Below are 13,656 nucleotides of genomic sequence, written 5' to 3'. Positions count from 1 at the left end.
AGCAAATGGTCTGAGCGTGTAATGCACCCGGGCGGCTCTGGGGACTCAGCATTGTCGATATAAAAGGAGACATTCGATCAGGGTAATCATATCCCAGTCTATCAGACTCTTCACTCCTGACCTCCCTTGGCTTTCCCACTCTGCTTTGCGGGCTCTGTCGACCCCTTCGCCTTCGCTTTCTTCTCCGCCTTCTGTCCGAACGTCGAAATCAGATCCAAGACACTCTCCTCCTCTTCATGCGGACTTAAAGCATCCTCTCCATCTCGCGCCTGCCAATCAGGTTAGCAAATATACATCCATAACCCATTTACGGTATTGTTGCACCTCCTCCTCGCCACTCATAGTCTCAGCATCATATCCTCTCCCAAACTTCGCTCTGAACTTCCTCAGTCTTCCAGCCTCATCTTCCTCTACATTCAACAATTTCTGCGAACTCGGATTCCACATTGCATGGTTTTTTGTATCTTTTGTGCTCTTGTATATCGGCGCAGGCGAGCTTGTGCGATGTGTAAGCGTGCTGCCGTCGGAGAGTGTTATGAGTTGGGTGAATTGGTAGGGTCGTTTCGGGCGTTTGAGGAGAGTCGCGTGTCGTACTGGCTGTGAGTTCTGGAGTTGTTTGGCGCAGTGCTGGCATATTGGTCGAGAGGATTGTGTGAGAAGCATCTTGGCAGTGATCTGGGTTATTTGCATGTGAATGTGTCTGATGGGAGCAAGGGAGTTTCCGTTGTCGCTGGCTGGTCTGCGGAGAGGGGACGGAGGAGCGGCTTGGCGTTGATGGTGGGTGAAGGTAGCTTGGACTTCATTGGGAGCTCTGTTTTTGCTTTCGATATATGCGCCTTTGCGCGCGACTCTATAAGCAATGCATAACCCTGGAGTTGCGAGTCGCCGCTTCTATCGCGTATTTCGCAGATGGAGTCTGCTCAACGATCCTCACGCTGCTGGACAAGCTGGAGTTCGATCATGTCGACACGACTTCCATACATCGGCCCCGACTCGAGGAGATCAGGAAGATCTTGCGACACAGAATGCGCCAGTGGGAGAAGAATATGCCACTGGGAGAGGAGGAGATAGAAGCGCAGGAGACCAGAACCCACCCGTTCGCTTTCATATCACCAAATCCCCCAGCAAACCTCTATCAAGCCGTGCGAAAGGGCGTTGGAAAGATGACGCAGAACGAATCGCGAGCACTCGGGATGGCATTGTCAACGTCTCGACTCAGGCGGATGCGAGCACCAAAACAGTAAAAATTGATAAAGTATGGGAGCCAAAACATTCGGACTGTCCCAAGAAGTTCATCCAAGGCGAAATCTTTTCTGCCACAGCGAAGCCTTTCAATACTCTGAAAAGCGGCGAAACGGTTGTGCGTTATCGATCCGATCTGGGTCTCATGATTGAATACGCTATTCGCAGCGACTACTTGGAGCGTCTCCTCAAACGCTACGGGCCAAATCTGAACGGGCTAAGCAAAAAGCATGGAGCCAGAGTTGAAGTACAGAACCTATCTGCGGCCATTCCATCCGTAGACGCCGGCGGTATTGCAGGATTGCGAACCATCTCTGTTCTGATATCAGGCTCCTTCGCCGAAGTAGGTAGTTTGTATAACCATCTCCAATCGCGGCCGCTCCTCAGAATCGGTCATGAACTCGTGAAGTCAGTGCTTCAGCGCCCTTCACATACTCTGCATCCATTGGAGTACGTCCTCCGCCACAGGTCGGACGCAACCTGGACTCTGGAGTTCAGCCTTCTCGAGTCGGACTTCATGAGGTTCATTGCCGCACATGACATTACCCGCATTGCGGCGCGGCATAATGTCTCGATTGACATCGGCGAGCCAGAGCAGAGGAGCATAAGCGAAGTCTCTGATGAGAAGGACATTGCACGCTCTTTTGTCATAACTGGATCGCCGCAGGACGTTTCAAACACATTCAGCCACATCAAAGGAGATGTGGTGGAACTGAACGCAAAATTGACGCGAGCAAGTATGCCTTCGAATGAACGACGTGACCGGGCACTCAAACGTTCGCAACCTTCGGAGCGAATTGACGGTGATACCAAAGCGACGGCCAAGAATACTCTTGAACACCCAGTCAGCTCGGCTGTGCTTGATAAGCCTGACGCTGTGGAGGAGACATTGCTGGTCACGGCTGAAGGACCGAGACAAGCCAAGATCATCAGGAGTTTCATTGGAAACGGTTTGGAACTTGAGCAACTGAAGAAGGATTTAGGCTTGCAGAGGCTTGGGCTGCGAAAAGTGGACGGCGAAATCGGACTGCTCGTGGACGGTAGACCTGCAGCCGATCGCCTAAGAGACAAGCTGCATGAGTTCATACAAGCAACGATTAGCAAAGCGGGGTGCGTTGAGCACCCAGTGAAAATAAGAGCAGCACCAAAGTTCCGACCGGAGGTGCTTGTACGTGAACGTGAACTGTCAAGAGAAGAGGAGGCAAAATTGAGAGAAGAGCAGGCAAAATTGAGCGAAGACGTTCGCATGGTCTCACGAGCACTAACCCATCCGGTCGTCCACATCAGCGCCGGAGATCCACTCGCTGAGCAGGATGGGGAGTTTGGTAAAGCGAGGGGGCTGACTGTTTCGTCTTTCAACACCATCACTCTGGCGCCTGAACCGATCATCTCTTTCAACATCAAAGTACCGTCGAGCACGTGGGATGCTATATATGCCTCTCAAAAATTGAGAGTAGCATTTCTCTCAGCCACACCTCGTGCAGCTGCTATTGCTCACGCATTCGCGCAACCTTATGAGCACCCAAGTGAACCTTTCGAAAAAGTCTTCAACGCCAGATTAATTACACACGGTGGCATGATGCTCCCCCTCTTCCCAAGACTATGGGATAACATCGGCGGGGCCATACTTGCAAATATTTCGGCACGTCTTCTGCCTGAAAAGTGCGTACAAGTCGGCGATCATATCGTCGTTGTTGCAAAAGTCCATGCTTGTACATTCTCAGAAGCTTCTCAATCAGCGAATGCGGCGGATAAATTCAAGATGGGTCTGAGTTATTCGATGCAAAGCTATCGCAGCGCTGGCGAAACCATTGAGCCTGCTGAGCTTACCGGGCAGGCTTTACAACCAGCAGTTTCTGTGCAAAGCGATACCATCCGGCAAGAACATGTGGAAGATGAGCTAGACCCTCTTGATCTTGCTTCGAATGTCGGACTCGAACACCATGGTCAAGCGGAAGGACATAATTTGTCAGGACCAACTCCACACGAGGCCTCATTTTCGCCGCTAGGGCAGGATGGCCAGGATTCCGATGACGATCTTCTCTACCATGCCTTGAGCCTGACATCAGACGCGAGCAAAGACGAGAAATTTATCGACATCTATGAGGAATTCAGCAAGGTCAGCGACTTGCCTGCCGAAGACGTCGATCCGCAACAAGAAGACGAATATGACTTTGGCTTCGATCGACCTCGCCATGCCCGCATTGAAAACCTTGGAGCCTCCAAACGCCCATACTCGCCATTCGCGACTCTCCCGTCCTTGAACAACCGACGCTTCTACTCCACCACATCCAAAGCCACAGACCTCTCATACGTCCTTGAGCCTACCACATCCCATACCACACTCTCCGACTACCTCTGCCTCCCCGACGACCGTCGTCCCTACGCCCCTCGCGTCCGCGGCCTCATAAAACGCAAATCCGAAATCGACACCGCCCGCGCCCGCCTCACCTCCTCAGAAGAACTACTCGAAGCCTCCGAAATCTCCGAACTCGAAAACTTGATCACAACCAACGAACGCATCATCGCGAAACGTTTGGCTTGGAACGCCACGGTCGATCTGAGGTTCATGTTAGATAAAGGGAGGTATGATGTTTGGTTTTTTTCCCGGGTGGGGTGGTTTGAGAGTACGATTGAGAGGGGTCAGGCTGTGTTACTGGAGGAGGCGAAAGTTTTGAAGAGTTTGTTGGAGCAGGGGAAAGTGGGGAGGGAGAGGTATGATGTTTTGGCGGAGAAGTTGAAGGGGGATTTTGAGGTTATGAGGACGGAGACTAGGAGGCTGGCGCGTGTGTTTGAGGAGAATGGGGAGGCGGGGGATGATTGAGTGGTTGCATGTGTATGGTGTAGGTATTGTGAATATGTTGATAAGGTTTGCATGTTAGAATAAATCGGTTTCCCGTCATCGCGTTCGGGTTAGTCAAGCTGATTCATATTCTATCACATGCTAGGACATCATCGAGACAAGGTAGTGTTTAGAAACGTTCGTTCCATGCCACCACTCCGACGAGCATACTGAGTTCAAATCCAAGAAATGTCTTTGGAAATCATCATTGCTTGCAATTCGTTTCGAACCGTTGACGCTATGAAAACACGCCTCGCTCACAAATTCGGGTATCGCTCATAACATTTCCAGAATAGTACAATTCATCTCTTCGTATGCCATCAACATTAGAATCTTGTCTTCATCATGCCTTGCTCCATGGCCATGTCTAAACAACAGTCCTATGATGCGACCCACGTCCATCAGTACCATGCATGCGACGAGTCCCAGCAGCCTATTGAAAAATTAGCATTCATTCACGCCCACACTTTGCACACACAGTCTCGCATACCTTCTTTCCTGGCCTCCTAGTAATTGTGCCCTTCAATTTCATCATAGCACCAGAAATCTTGTCGCCAACACTTGGCTTTCTCTTGTGATGGACGTGAGTTGGCCCGCTCGTGTAGTGGCTCTCATGGTTGTTAGCCATTGGTCCTCGTCCACCGTGTCCACGATATCCAACGCCGTTGGGGTGTGTCTTGGTCTTTTGAGTCGTGGTGGTAGTGCCCGTGACCGGGTTGGTAGATTGCGTGGTAGAGACCTTGGCTTGATTGCGGTTGCGCAGACGGGAGAGGAGACCTCCTGACTTGGAGTGTGTAGTCTTGGTTGTGCGTGTTCGTGCCATGTCGACGAGTGAGTCGTTGCTTGGTGGGATTGGTTGACTGATGACAATTGGTGTGAGGTAGGAAATTACCTTTCGGGATACGGCAGCGTGGACATATATACACACCGTACCAGCTGAAGTGTCGCCTGCTACATCATCAGCGTTTGTGCTCGTCCACCACCACGCGACCCTGACGTCGACACGCGGCAGACAAGAGCATTGGAGTCTGCACTGAAAACCTGATGTCCTTGTCAGCCAGCGTCATATTCTGGAGAAGGCGCGTCATTTGAGTTGGCGCTTGACCGAATTAGGTCAAGACAAAGCTTGATTCAGTTCTCATTGATCGCCGCTCCGTCACGAAACAAGAGCACATGCTCGCAAGCCATCTTCTTATCGCTCCTCGAAATGCTCTGCTCAGCCACAAGTCGCGGAGATCGTGAGGTGGCATCCGCTGATGCTAAATCTCATACTGCAGGTTTCACGAGTCTTGCTGGAGTGGCACGGTCGGGAAGACCTGGTTGGTGGGTATGGACGGGACGATAAGATGAAGAGCCACAGCTGTAGCCGAAGAGATGAGATCGGCGGTAATGTGGCTAGGCCAACAACCAGGGGACTGTGCAAAAAGTTGAAGTGAGATGCAGTCAGCAGTGAATGCATCTTTAGACGAGCTTCAAAAACTACCGTTCCAAGTACAAACCGTTCTTCCAATGCCTGGTATCGAATCGCATTATCCCGCCTGATGCTGCTTTCTGGTCCGGAACGCCGTGCTAAAGTAGATATGTCCACCTGTACAATGACTGCCATCAGGGCAGATATGCGCCGCCTGCCATGACCAAGTTCATCAGGGTAAATCGCACCTTATAGACCGGGCTCTTCTTCGTCGGGAAGGCGGAAATCTGATCGGGCGACACCACGACATCCTTCTTCGACTTCGCCTTGCTGACTGCACCACTTCCAACGGCATTACCGTCGATTTTGATGCCAGCTCCACCTTCTCCAGCGACTTTGCCTTGCGTGTCTGCATCGGGTTGCACGTCCCACACTCGTACAGTGCCATCAGCACCGCCGGACACGAGTACTGTTGATTCGACGCTCCAGTCTAAGCTCCAGATGCCGCCGCGCCCATGACCACGCATGCGCTTGCGGAGCTTGCCAGATGCGAGATCCCAGAGAATGATCTCTCCTCGATCATCTGCACTCGCCACAACTTGTCCATTTGGTGCACAAGCCAGAGCAGTGACATTGCCAACATGCCCGGTAAAGAGACGTACCGCTGTGCCGCGCTGGATGTCCCACATCCGGACAGTACGATCCCCGCTGCCTGATCCCGTGAAGACATATGCGCTGTTGGGGTGCCAGGCGACTGTCTCAACATCTGAGTCATGCCCTACGAACAGGCGAAGGGGAGCGATTTGGGGTGTGCTCCACAATCGTGCCGTTCGGTCGGCCGAACAAGATGCGAAATAGTGGCCGAAAGGTGAGAAACGTACGTCCCATACTGGTGAGTTATGCGATCGGTACACGACAAGATTGGTCCACGTATCGAGCGACCAGAGTCGAATGGTGCAGTCTGCTGATGACGACAGCAGATATTTGGGCTGCGATTCAGAAGAAGTGCTTTGTTCTGTGTGACCATTCGTGGCTGGTGCGGGAAGTGCGATTGACGGCGAGAACGAAAGTGCGTAGACTGGCCCGGAATGGCCAACTAGTCTTCGAGACGATGATGGCTGGGACGACGGCGGATCAATTGGTGACGTTAGAGGTCGATTGTCCAGCGACCAGACCCTGATGTACGACTCGGCTGTTCCGGCTGCAACGAGATTGTTGTCGCCTGCGAATTCAATACAGTTGATGCAGTCGAAGGTGTTGTGGAACGTGAACATGGTCACGCTGATGCCAGGACCTACACCGCCTGTTCGGCCTTCAATCCGAAATCTGTCGCGATTCTCCTTTACCTTTTGCACCTCCATCGCCACGTCTCGCGCAGTGGACGGTGGATATGGTAGAGGATCTCGAGGAGCCTCCTCATTGGGCTCGCGCTTGATATGCTGGTCGAATGTGTCTTCAAGGAGTGCTTGACCAGGTGCTGGAGGGTGCGAGGCATCGATGTCTCGCAGATCGGCCTTGACGTCTTCCATCAAATCTGTCTCCATGGGCAACGGTCCGAGCGAAAGCTTGGAAAGTACCGCAGGTGCATTCGGAGCAAGATTGGCCGATCCAGGATTGTGACCAGGTATTCCCTCGTCTTCTGCTGGGAAGTCTTGCTGCTCATTCCTTTGCGAGAGAAGCTTAGAAAGATTGCGCTCCCCACCAGCAGCTGCTCTATCCACCACTTTGATATCCATGTTGTCGGAGATGATGCCTGTTATGATTTTGCCCCCCTCGTTCTCCTTCGCCTCCAAATGCATGATCAGTGTCTGAAACGCCATCGTGCTGAGCGACACTCGGTACTTGTTGGAGCGGTATAGTTTCGCGATGTTGTTTTGTTCCAGCTCATGCGGATCGTGAAGGCCTCGCATTGCGCGCAGATCATCTTCATGTTCTGCTTCAAATGGTTCTTTGAAGCGGTGGTAGAACTCATCGGCGTCGCGCGCAGCAAATTCAGCCACGCATTTCAGATATGAATAAACAAAAAAGGGCCATAACAGTCGTTTGAGCTCTGGCTTGTAGATGTCGAGCACGTTGTCAACCCAGTTTTGTGTCAACTCGAACGCTCTTCCAAATTTCTTGGAGCCCATTTCGTCGATTGTGGTTGCGATAGGGTTACCATTGGCGTCCAGGTTTTGACTCTCCTTTCGAAGCGTCTGTTCGGTGCGGGTATAGCCTTTCTTAGACAGGTATTCTAACACCTTCCAGCGCATGTTAGCATTGTCCATTATCATGGTCATTTGGGCAAATGAGTTGCAATGAAGAAGTCGAAGTGCTTATGAAGGATGCGCGCAAATGAATGATGAAGGACGCAGGTGACAAAGCAGAATGTGAATGTGAAGGCCACTAGAATCTACCCAGCGATGCCACCGGAGTTCTTCGGATGGCATGTCTTCGGAAGGCTGGATGCCTTTTGGCAGTAATCTGCGTTGTTGTGACATTGTCGCACGTCTTCAAAGTGAGGCCAGTCGAGTACTGCTTGATTGGAGAATGCGAGTCGACAAGATGATACTGACATTCGTGTGCCCCGAATCCGCAGTCGATATGGAGAAGTCGGCTTGTTTGGTTTTGTGAAAAGCAGTCGCGATGTGTGTCTGGTCGTCCTTGCGCCCGGTACGAAGGAATTTCCGATGAGCTTGATGAATTTGGAGTCCTGGCTTTTTGGAGGCAACGGTTTTTGAGCTTCACTCGCAGCCGACTTGCGCGCCTAGGAATTTGGGAAATCCAGAACTTGCTGCTGTGTACCACGGAATCCACAACAACGACCGAAGGGGCGTAAAGGAGTGGGAGTGTTCGATGGACTCACGATTTGATTCAGATTCTGCTGTGAATTTTGCTGTCCGCCTCCGGGTGTTGTCGCGGCCTGCGCGTTCAAACCGCTCGCGGTGGGCGGGCCAACGCTCGTCGTCCGCGACGGCGGCAGAGGCTGCGAGGCCATATTGAAAATTGTGCTTGTTTACATGAATTAGATGAAAGATAGATAAGGCTCGCCGTCGCAAAGGCTAGGAGATGTAGTCCAGAAATCGAACCGTGAGAAGACAGATGTGGCTAAATACAGTCACGTGACAAGGTTAAGCTTCTTGATTAGCGTACCTTGCATACCTTAGCGCGACGCGACAGCCCACCTGGAAAGCTCGCAAAGGTGGTTCTACAAGTGCAATGACATGAGCATCACTCGCAATGGCGCCGGCGCAAAAGATCACGCCGGCGGAGCGCATTCGCGAGCTGTCAGATATCAACAAAGATGTTGCGGCTATGCTCGCTTCAGCAGGCCAAGCAGTCCATGCACTGACGAACCGGCCACTTCACCGCGACGACGATGAGATGGACGATGACACTTCCGCCTCGGTCGACGATCGCAAGCAGGCTTTCGAAGCTAGCAACACAGATTTTCTCGAAGCTTTGCAGGGCGTCATGGCGCGTCTGCGACGACAAGCATATGCCTTGGAAGAGGCTGGCATTATCACTCCAGATCCTTATGCTGCTGGTAGTGAAGGTCTGTCCAAAGCACAGCAACAGATGCAGGCACAGAACCGGGGGAACAACAATGCTCCAAAGATACCGCCGACACAACAGTTGAATCCAGAGCGCATCAAGAATGGTGGGCTAGGCAATTTTGATGTCGGCTGGTTGAATAGTCGCGGTAACAAGGTCGGAGCTGAGAAAGAGGCCGAGCTCATACAAGAAGCTAAAGAGCTTCTTGCGAAGGCAAAGAACAACGGAGATAGCATTGGATGAGCAATCGAATGCAGCTCTACCATGCAGGCTGAGAAAGCGAAAGGATGCAATCAGGTCTTTGTGGAGACCGTAGCTGTGATACATGGATCTCCTCGTTTTAGTACAAACTTCTGCGGATGGGTCGGTCTTGCCATTTATGTGTGCTCGATCGGTTGGCAACGAGCGTCTGCAGCATGGCAGGAGTGAACGGCGCTCTGCATCTCGCAAGCAGCAAACACGAGATGTGCCTCTCCCTCACTCAATTCAAAGGATCCTGGATTATGATACCACCCACCTTAGTTCAAAAGCGTCAGCAACTTTCCTTGGCACGACATTGCTGCACTTGACTCTGAAGTCGCCTGGTGCTGCCACTACTAAGCAGCACAACATGACAGCTCAACAGCATGATCGCGATTCGAAGCGCAGAAAGACAACGACGCCAACTGTTAGCCCTCCACCGTCAGGCTTCAAGTGAGTGGAATAGAGCCCAGAACAGTTCGCAATATGCTGACGCTGTGAAGCTGGTGTGCTTTGCAGGCGTTTGAAGTGGGACCTGTGGGCCATGTCGACAGAAAGGCTTTCCGCATTCACTGTCACGTTCTCTGGGAGCGTTCAGACACATTTCGGCCACCTGCACCGCCACTCAACCAAAGGGTTAATCTGCCAGAACAAAACCCAGACTGCTTCGAGACTTACGTCCAATGGCTGTATCACGAGACCTTTCGATTTCCACCAGATGTGAGAGATCTGCCGTGGGAGAAGAAGTGGCGCTTCATTTGGGAGTGCTACTTCATGGGAGAGGCGCTTGCAGAACTCACCTTCTGTGACGCTGTCATGAACGTCATCATCAAGGCAGCTACTTCGAAAGACCAGGGTGGAAGTGATCCTGCGTCGATTGAGGCATTCTGGAGCAACATTACTGAGCTTGTCGATACCGCCTACCGGATGACCGCGCCTGGATCTAAAGCGCGAACGTTCTTTGTCGATACTATCATCAGCTGTTGCACTATGGAGCAGATACAGGGCTTTTGTGGCGTCTCATCGCAATGCTTGTTCGAGCTTCTCCAAGCGTTCGTGGCGCTCGCTGATCAGAGCGACACGAGACCGAGATTGAACCAGGACACCTGTCAGCTGCATCGACATGCGAAGCTGCAGGATGGTCAGGCTTGTCCGAGCAAACGTAGGGAGGACTTTTGATAGTGCCGACTCTGCTGGAGTCCTTGTGAGTCGAATGGCAAAACTTCAGTGTGAAATGGCGATACAAATGCACACTATCACACGCTCCCCAGTTGTTCAACTCTTTGCAGCAATGTCCGTCCACGCTGCATGCTACAGCGAAGATATGTGGGTTGCGAGCTTGAGAACGCGAAGTCTGGCAAAGGTGAGGTCCTTCGGCATGAATGATCAGCAGAAAAGGGTCATCAAACACGAGCTACACTCGCTCCTGCCAGTTTGCGACTAGACCGAGTCGTCTCTATTTTCCATGCATAACGCTCTGTGCAGCGATTCGGATTTCGGGTGCCCGGGGATCTGTCTTATGCTGGCCCACGGCAGAGCTAGGTGGGTCGGAAGCCGATCTGAGAAAACAGATGCATCCCGAGTGTTTGGCACAAAGAGGCGGGAGACAAGAAGACAAGTTACTAGTAGTACGAATTCCGAAGAAGAAGCAATTTTGTCTTTCTTGTCGATGCATTCGGGGAGCGGGAGGTTGCAGAGGCTCTCGGCAATGACACAAAGAGTGCTAGTCGTTGAAAGATTGAACCAATAATGGCGAAGAGCAGCGTAGAAAATAGCGTGCCGCCGATGCAGTGCAAATCAGAATACTGATAGAGAATATACGAGACACAGATTAATCAGCTGCGGGGCAAGTACGGACCCACATTAGATACGATTCATCACGGAGGATATCCACCCTCCGGTATAGTTATCCGTTGTATCCGGCTATATTAACCGCCGTGTTCATAAGGAGGGACCTCAGAACGGCCGTATACACCGTGATATCACCGTATACACGAAGCTTGTGATGTTGTGTCTAACATCTCTGACTACTGACCAGGGCCGAGCTGCTGTGGTCCGGAGAAAGGAGGAGCTTTCTGGATCCGCTGCAGAGTTCATCAGAGTTCCTCGGCGGGCAAAAGTAGAATAAACTTTCGCGCTGTGCAAGTCCAGGTCGAAAGCGTTCTGTCACTTTTACTGTCACTGCTGATCGCCAACTTGCTACTTCTCCTTGACTCTAACTGAATCCAAGACAACGACACCAGCGGCGGGAAAGGCCCTTTGTACTCTTGCTGTGTTCGGGGTATCGGGATCGGGCGACAGAAGGAACCGCGGGCGTGACGTTTTGGCAGGCGACTTATCTGATCTTCCCGTCCCCATCAGATAATATTCGAGAGCACTGCACCGCTCGCCCAGCCTTCGACGACATCATACACTTTTTCGCATGTCGACCACGTCCACACCGCTCGCAACCGCAACCGTGGAGACGATTGCAGCGCAGCCGCGCGCAATGGCCGCGCATGACAAGCTTGTGCTGGAAGAAGCACAGGAATACGAGTATGTGCACCCGCAGAGACGCGCGCGGTATAGGAGACAGCATCTGATGGCTAATCGCTGATGGCATGGCAGCTATGAGTCTCTCCCGCCCAATTTCTCCCTCGCCGCGAACATGGCTGCTGGTGCCTTCGCTGGCATTGCGGTATGGACATCGAGTATGGAAGCGGGCGGACAATGCTGACGCAGACATAGGAACACTCGGTCATGTATCCCATCGACCTGCTCAAGGTGTGCTCGGAGACCTCGGATTTGCCAGCTACGCCCAAATGCTAATGAATTTATCAGACACGCATGCAAGTCGTCAACGCAAACCCGGCAGCCATATACAGCGGCATCGGCAATGCCATTGCAACAATTTCGAGAGTGGAAGGCTACATGTCATTATGGCGAGGGTTGTCCTCGGTAATAGTGGGAGCAGGTGCGCGCACATACGGACATCACAGATGCATAGGAAAGACTGACGGAAAATGACAGGACCTGCGCACGCAGTATACTTCGCCACCTACGAGGTCGTGAAGCAAGCCATGGGCGGCAATGCCTCCGGGCATCACCCCATCGCCGCAGGTCAGCGCATCCACCCAGCTCTCGCCGTATTTCGTACTGACATCCCGAAGCCTCTAGTGGAGCCTGCGCGACGATTGCCAGTGACGCCTTCATGAACCCATTCGATGTCATTAAGCAGCGAATGCAGCTGCATGGCTCTACCTACCGTTCCATTGTCGACTGCGCATCTCAGGTCTGGAGGCATGAAGGACTTCGCGCTTTCTACGTATCCTACCCGACTACGCTCACCATGACAGTGCCCTTCACTGCTTTACAGTTCACCGCCTACGAATCACTCACGAAGGTCATGCAACGACGACGTGCGCCTGGGTACGATCCGCTCACTCACTGCACTGCTGGAGGTCTTGCTGGTGGTCTCGCTGCTGCTGCCACTACACCGCTTGATGTGATCAAGACCTTGCTTCAAACACGAGGAACTTCCACCGACGCCGAGATCCGATCATGCCGTGGCCTCTTTCCCGCTGCGAGCATACTATGGCGGAGGGAAGGTGCGAAGGGTTTCTTCCGAGGAATGAAGCCACGCGTGATCACTGCCGCGCCGAGTACAGCAGTCTGCTGGTCAGCATACGAGCTTGCAAAGGCGTACTTTATCCGCGTGAATGAAGAGTCATGAAACTGTTTCGGAATATTGGAGATATCTGCAAGGAGCTGAAGGTATTAAGCCGGGACCAGTCCGCAACACAAAGTACTATCATGCTGCCGCGGCCATGGCGACGAGGACGAAAGTGGACAGATACTGCGAAGTCACAGTGACCGCGCCGGGCCTCCAGAGCCTAGATCCCTTCTCGCGCGGCAAGTTCAGCACGTCCCAAGGAAAGCGGTGAGATGCAACGACACATCTCGTGTGCCGCAGAGAGCGTATCTCGCAGGACGGCGAGCATATGTCTTCTTCATTGATGCATGGCGAGGCGTTTGGGTTTGGATAAGGAGAGAAAGAGACCATTGTTTGGCGCAAAGTGGAGCTGCTCGCGCACGATACTACGCCGAAGCATCATCGAAGGACTGATCTTGACATCCCAAGCGTCTTTGGCTGGCAATGGGTAATAGAGATCTGGACTGTCACGACCCAGAGACGACCGTGTACATAATCGCAAAAGATTCTTTTGCCCATAAAAGGCGCTCAACTGTATAACTCTCTCTCAAGCTCCACTCGTCTGTGCACCACAGTTCTCGACAGTCGGGTAGGTGAGTAGATTGAATTTGATGTGGTGTTGATTTGCTTCTATGCTGGATTTATGATAAAGCTGGGAAGCCCAGCCTAAAATCTCTAGTGCATACCCAAACAAGA

The 13,656-nt window shown here is 52.3% G+C and overlaps 8 protein-coding genes across 8 annotated transcripts; 5 read left to right on the top strand and 3 right to left on the bottom strand.

Annotated features, from left to right (window-relative positions):
• Window positions 1-164: 164 nt before the first annotated feature.
• Window positions 165-591, bottom strand: MYCFIDRAFT_23619 (uncharacterized protein; the record flags this gene model as incomplete). The annotated part of the gene is made up of 2 exons (XM_007933016.1): window positions 165-254; window positions 304-591. Coding segments are annotated over 2 exons (378 nt in total), but the record flags the coding sequence as incomplete, so codon positions are not given.
• A 3,030-nt stretch (window positions 592-3,621) lies between these two features.
• On the top strand, window positions 3,622-4,236 carry MYCFIDRAFT_212582 (uncharacterized protein). The gene has a single exon (XM_007933446.1). The coding sequence runs from the start codon at window positions 3,812-3,814 to the stop codon at window positions 4,064-4,066; it is 255 nt and encodes an 84-aa protein (XP_007931637.1). The 5' UTR covers window positions 3,622-3,811; the 3' UTR covers window positions 4,067-4,236.
• Window positions 4,237-4,277: 41 nt separating this feature from the next.
• On the bottom strand, window positions 4,278-5,042 carry MYCFIDRAFT_50583 (uncharacterized protein). Its single transcript, XM_007933110.1, has 2 exons — window positions 4,575-5,042; window positions 4,278-4,517 (listed from the first exon to the last, which is right to left on the bottom strand). The coding sequence occupies exons 1-2, from the start codon at window positions 4,905-4,907 to the stop codon at window positions 4,452-4,454; spliced, it is 399 nt and encodes a 132-aa protein (XP_007931301.1). The 5' UTR covers window positions 4,908-5,042; the 3' UTR covers window positions 4,278-4,451.
• Window positions 5,043-5,689: 647 nt separating this feature from the next.
• On the bottom strand, window positions 5,690-7,774 carry MYCFIDRAFT_200277 (uncharacterized protein; the record flags this gene model as incomplete). Its single annotated transcript, XM_007933445.1, has 1 exon — window positions 5,690-7,774. The coding sequence occupies one exon, from the start codon at window positions 7,772-7,774 to the stop codon at window positions 5,690-5,692; it is 2,085 nt and encodes a 694-aa protein (XP_007931636.1).
• Window positions 7,775-8,714: 940 nt separating this feature from the next.
• MYCFIDRAFT_79136 (uncharacterized protein) lies at window positions 8,715-9,272 on the top strand (the record flags this gene model as incomplete). The annotated part of the gene is made up of 1 exon (XM_007933444.1): window positions 8,715-9,272. The coding sequence occupies one exon, from the start codon at window positions 8,715-8,717 to the stop codon at window positions 9,270-9,272; it is 558 nt and encodes a 185-aa protein (XP_007931635.1).
• Window positions 9,266-9,508, top strand: MYCFIDRAFT_212580 (uncharacterized protein). Its single transcript, XM_007933443.1, has one exon. It carries the CDS (start codon window positions 9,294-9,296, stop codon window positions 9,456-9,458), a length of 165 nt encoding a protein of 54 aa, XP_007931634.1. The 5' UTR covers window positions 9,266-9,293; the 3' UTR covers window positions 9,459-9,508.
• A 131-nt stretch (window positions 9,509-9,639) lies between these two features.
• On the top strand, window positions 9,640-10,811 carry MYCFIDRAFT_79135 (uncharacterized protein; the record flags this gene model as incomplete). The annotated part of the gene is made up of 4 exons (XM_007933442.1): window positions 9,640-9,722; window positions 9,773-10,410; window positions 10,541-10,632; window positions 10,755-10,811. The coding sequence occupies 4 exons, from the start codon at window positions 9,640-9,642 to the stop codon at window positions 10,809-10,811; spliced, it is 870 nt and encodes a 289-aa protein (XP_007931633.1).
• A 649-nt stretch (window positions 10,812-11,460) lies between these two features.
• Window positions 11,461-13,495, top strand: MYCFIDRAFT_57403 (uncharacterized protein). Its single transcript, XM_007933124.1, has 6 exons — window positions 11,461-11,804; window positions 11,877-11,946; window positions 11,997-12,032; window positions 12,090-12,222; window positions 12,279-12,368; window positions 12,419-13,495. The coding sequence occupies exons 1-6, from the start codon at window positions 11,692-11,694 to the stop codon at window positions 12,979-12,981; spliced, it is 1,005 nt and encodes a 334-aa protein (XP_007931315.1). The 5' UTR covers window positions 11,461-11,691; the 3' UTR covers window positions 12,982-13,495.
• Window positions 13,496-13,656: the final 161 nt, after the last annotated feature.

The sequence above is a fragment of the Pseudocercospora fijiensis genome (assembly GCF_000340215.1).
Source record: "Pseudocercospora fijiensis CIRAD86 unplaced genomic scaffold MYCFIscaffold_10, whole genome shotgun sequence".
In the NCBI taxonomy this organism is placed as follows: Eukaryota; Fungi; Ascomycota; class Dothideomycetes; order Mycosphaerellales; family Mycosphaerellaceae; genus Pseudocercospora; species Pseudocercospora fijiensis.
This window is presented reverse-complemented; position numbering and strand designations above follow the sequence as displayed.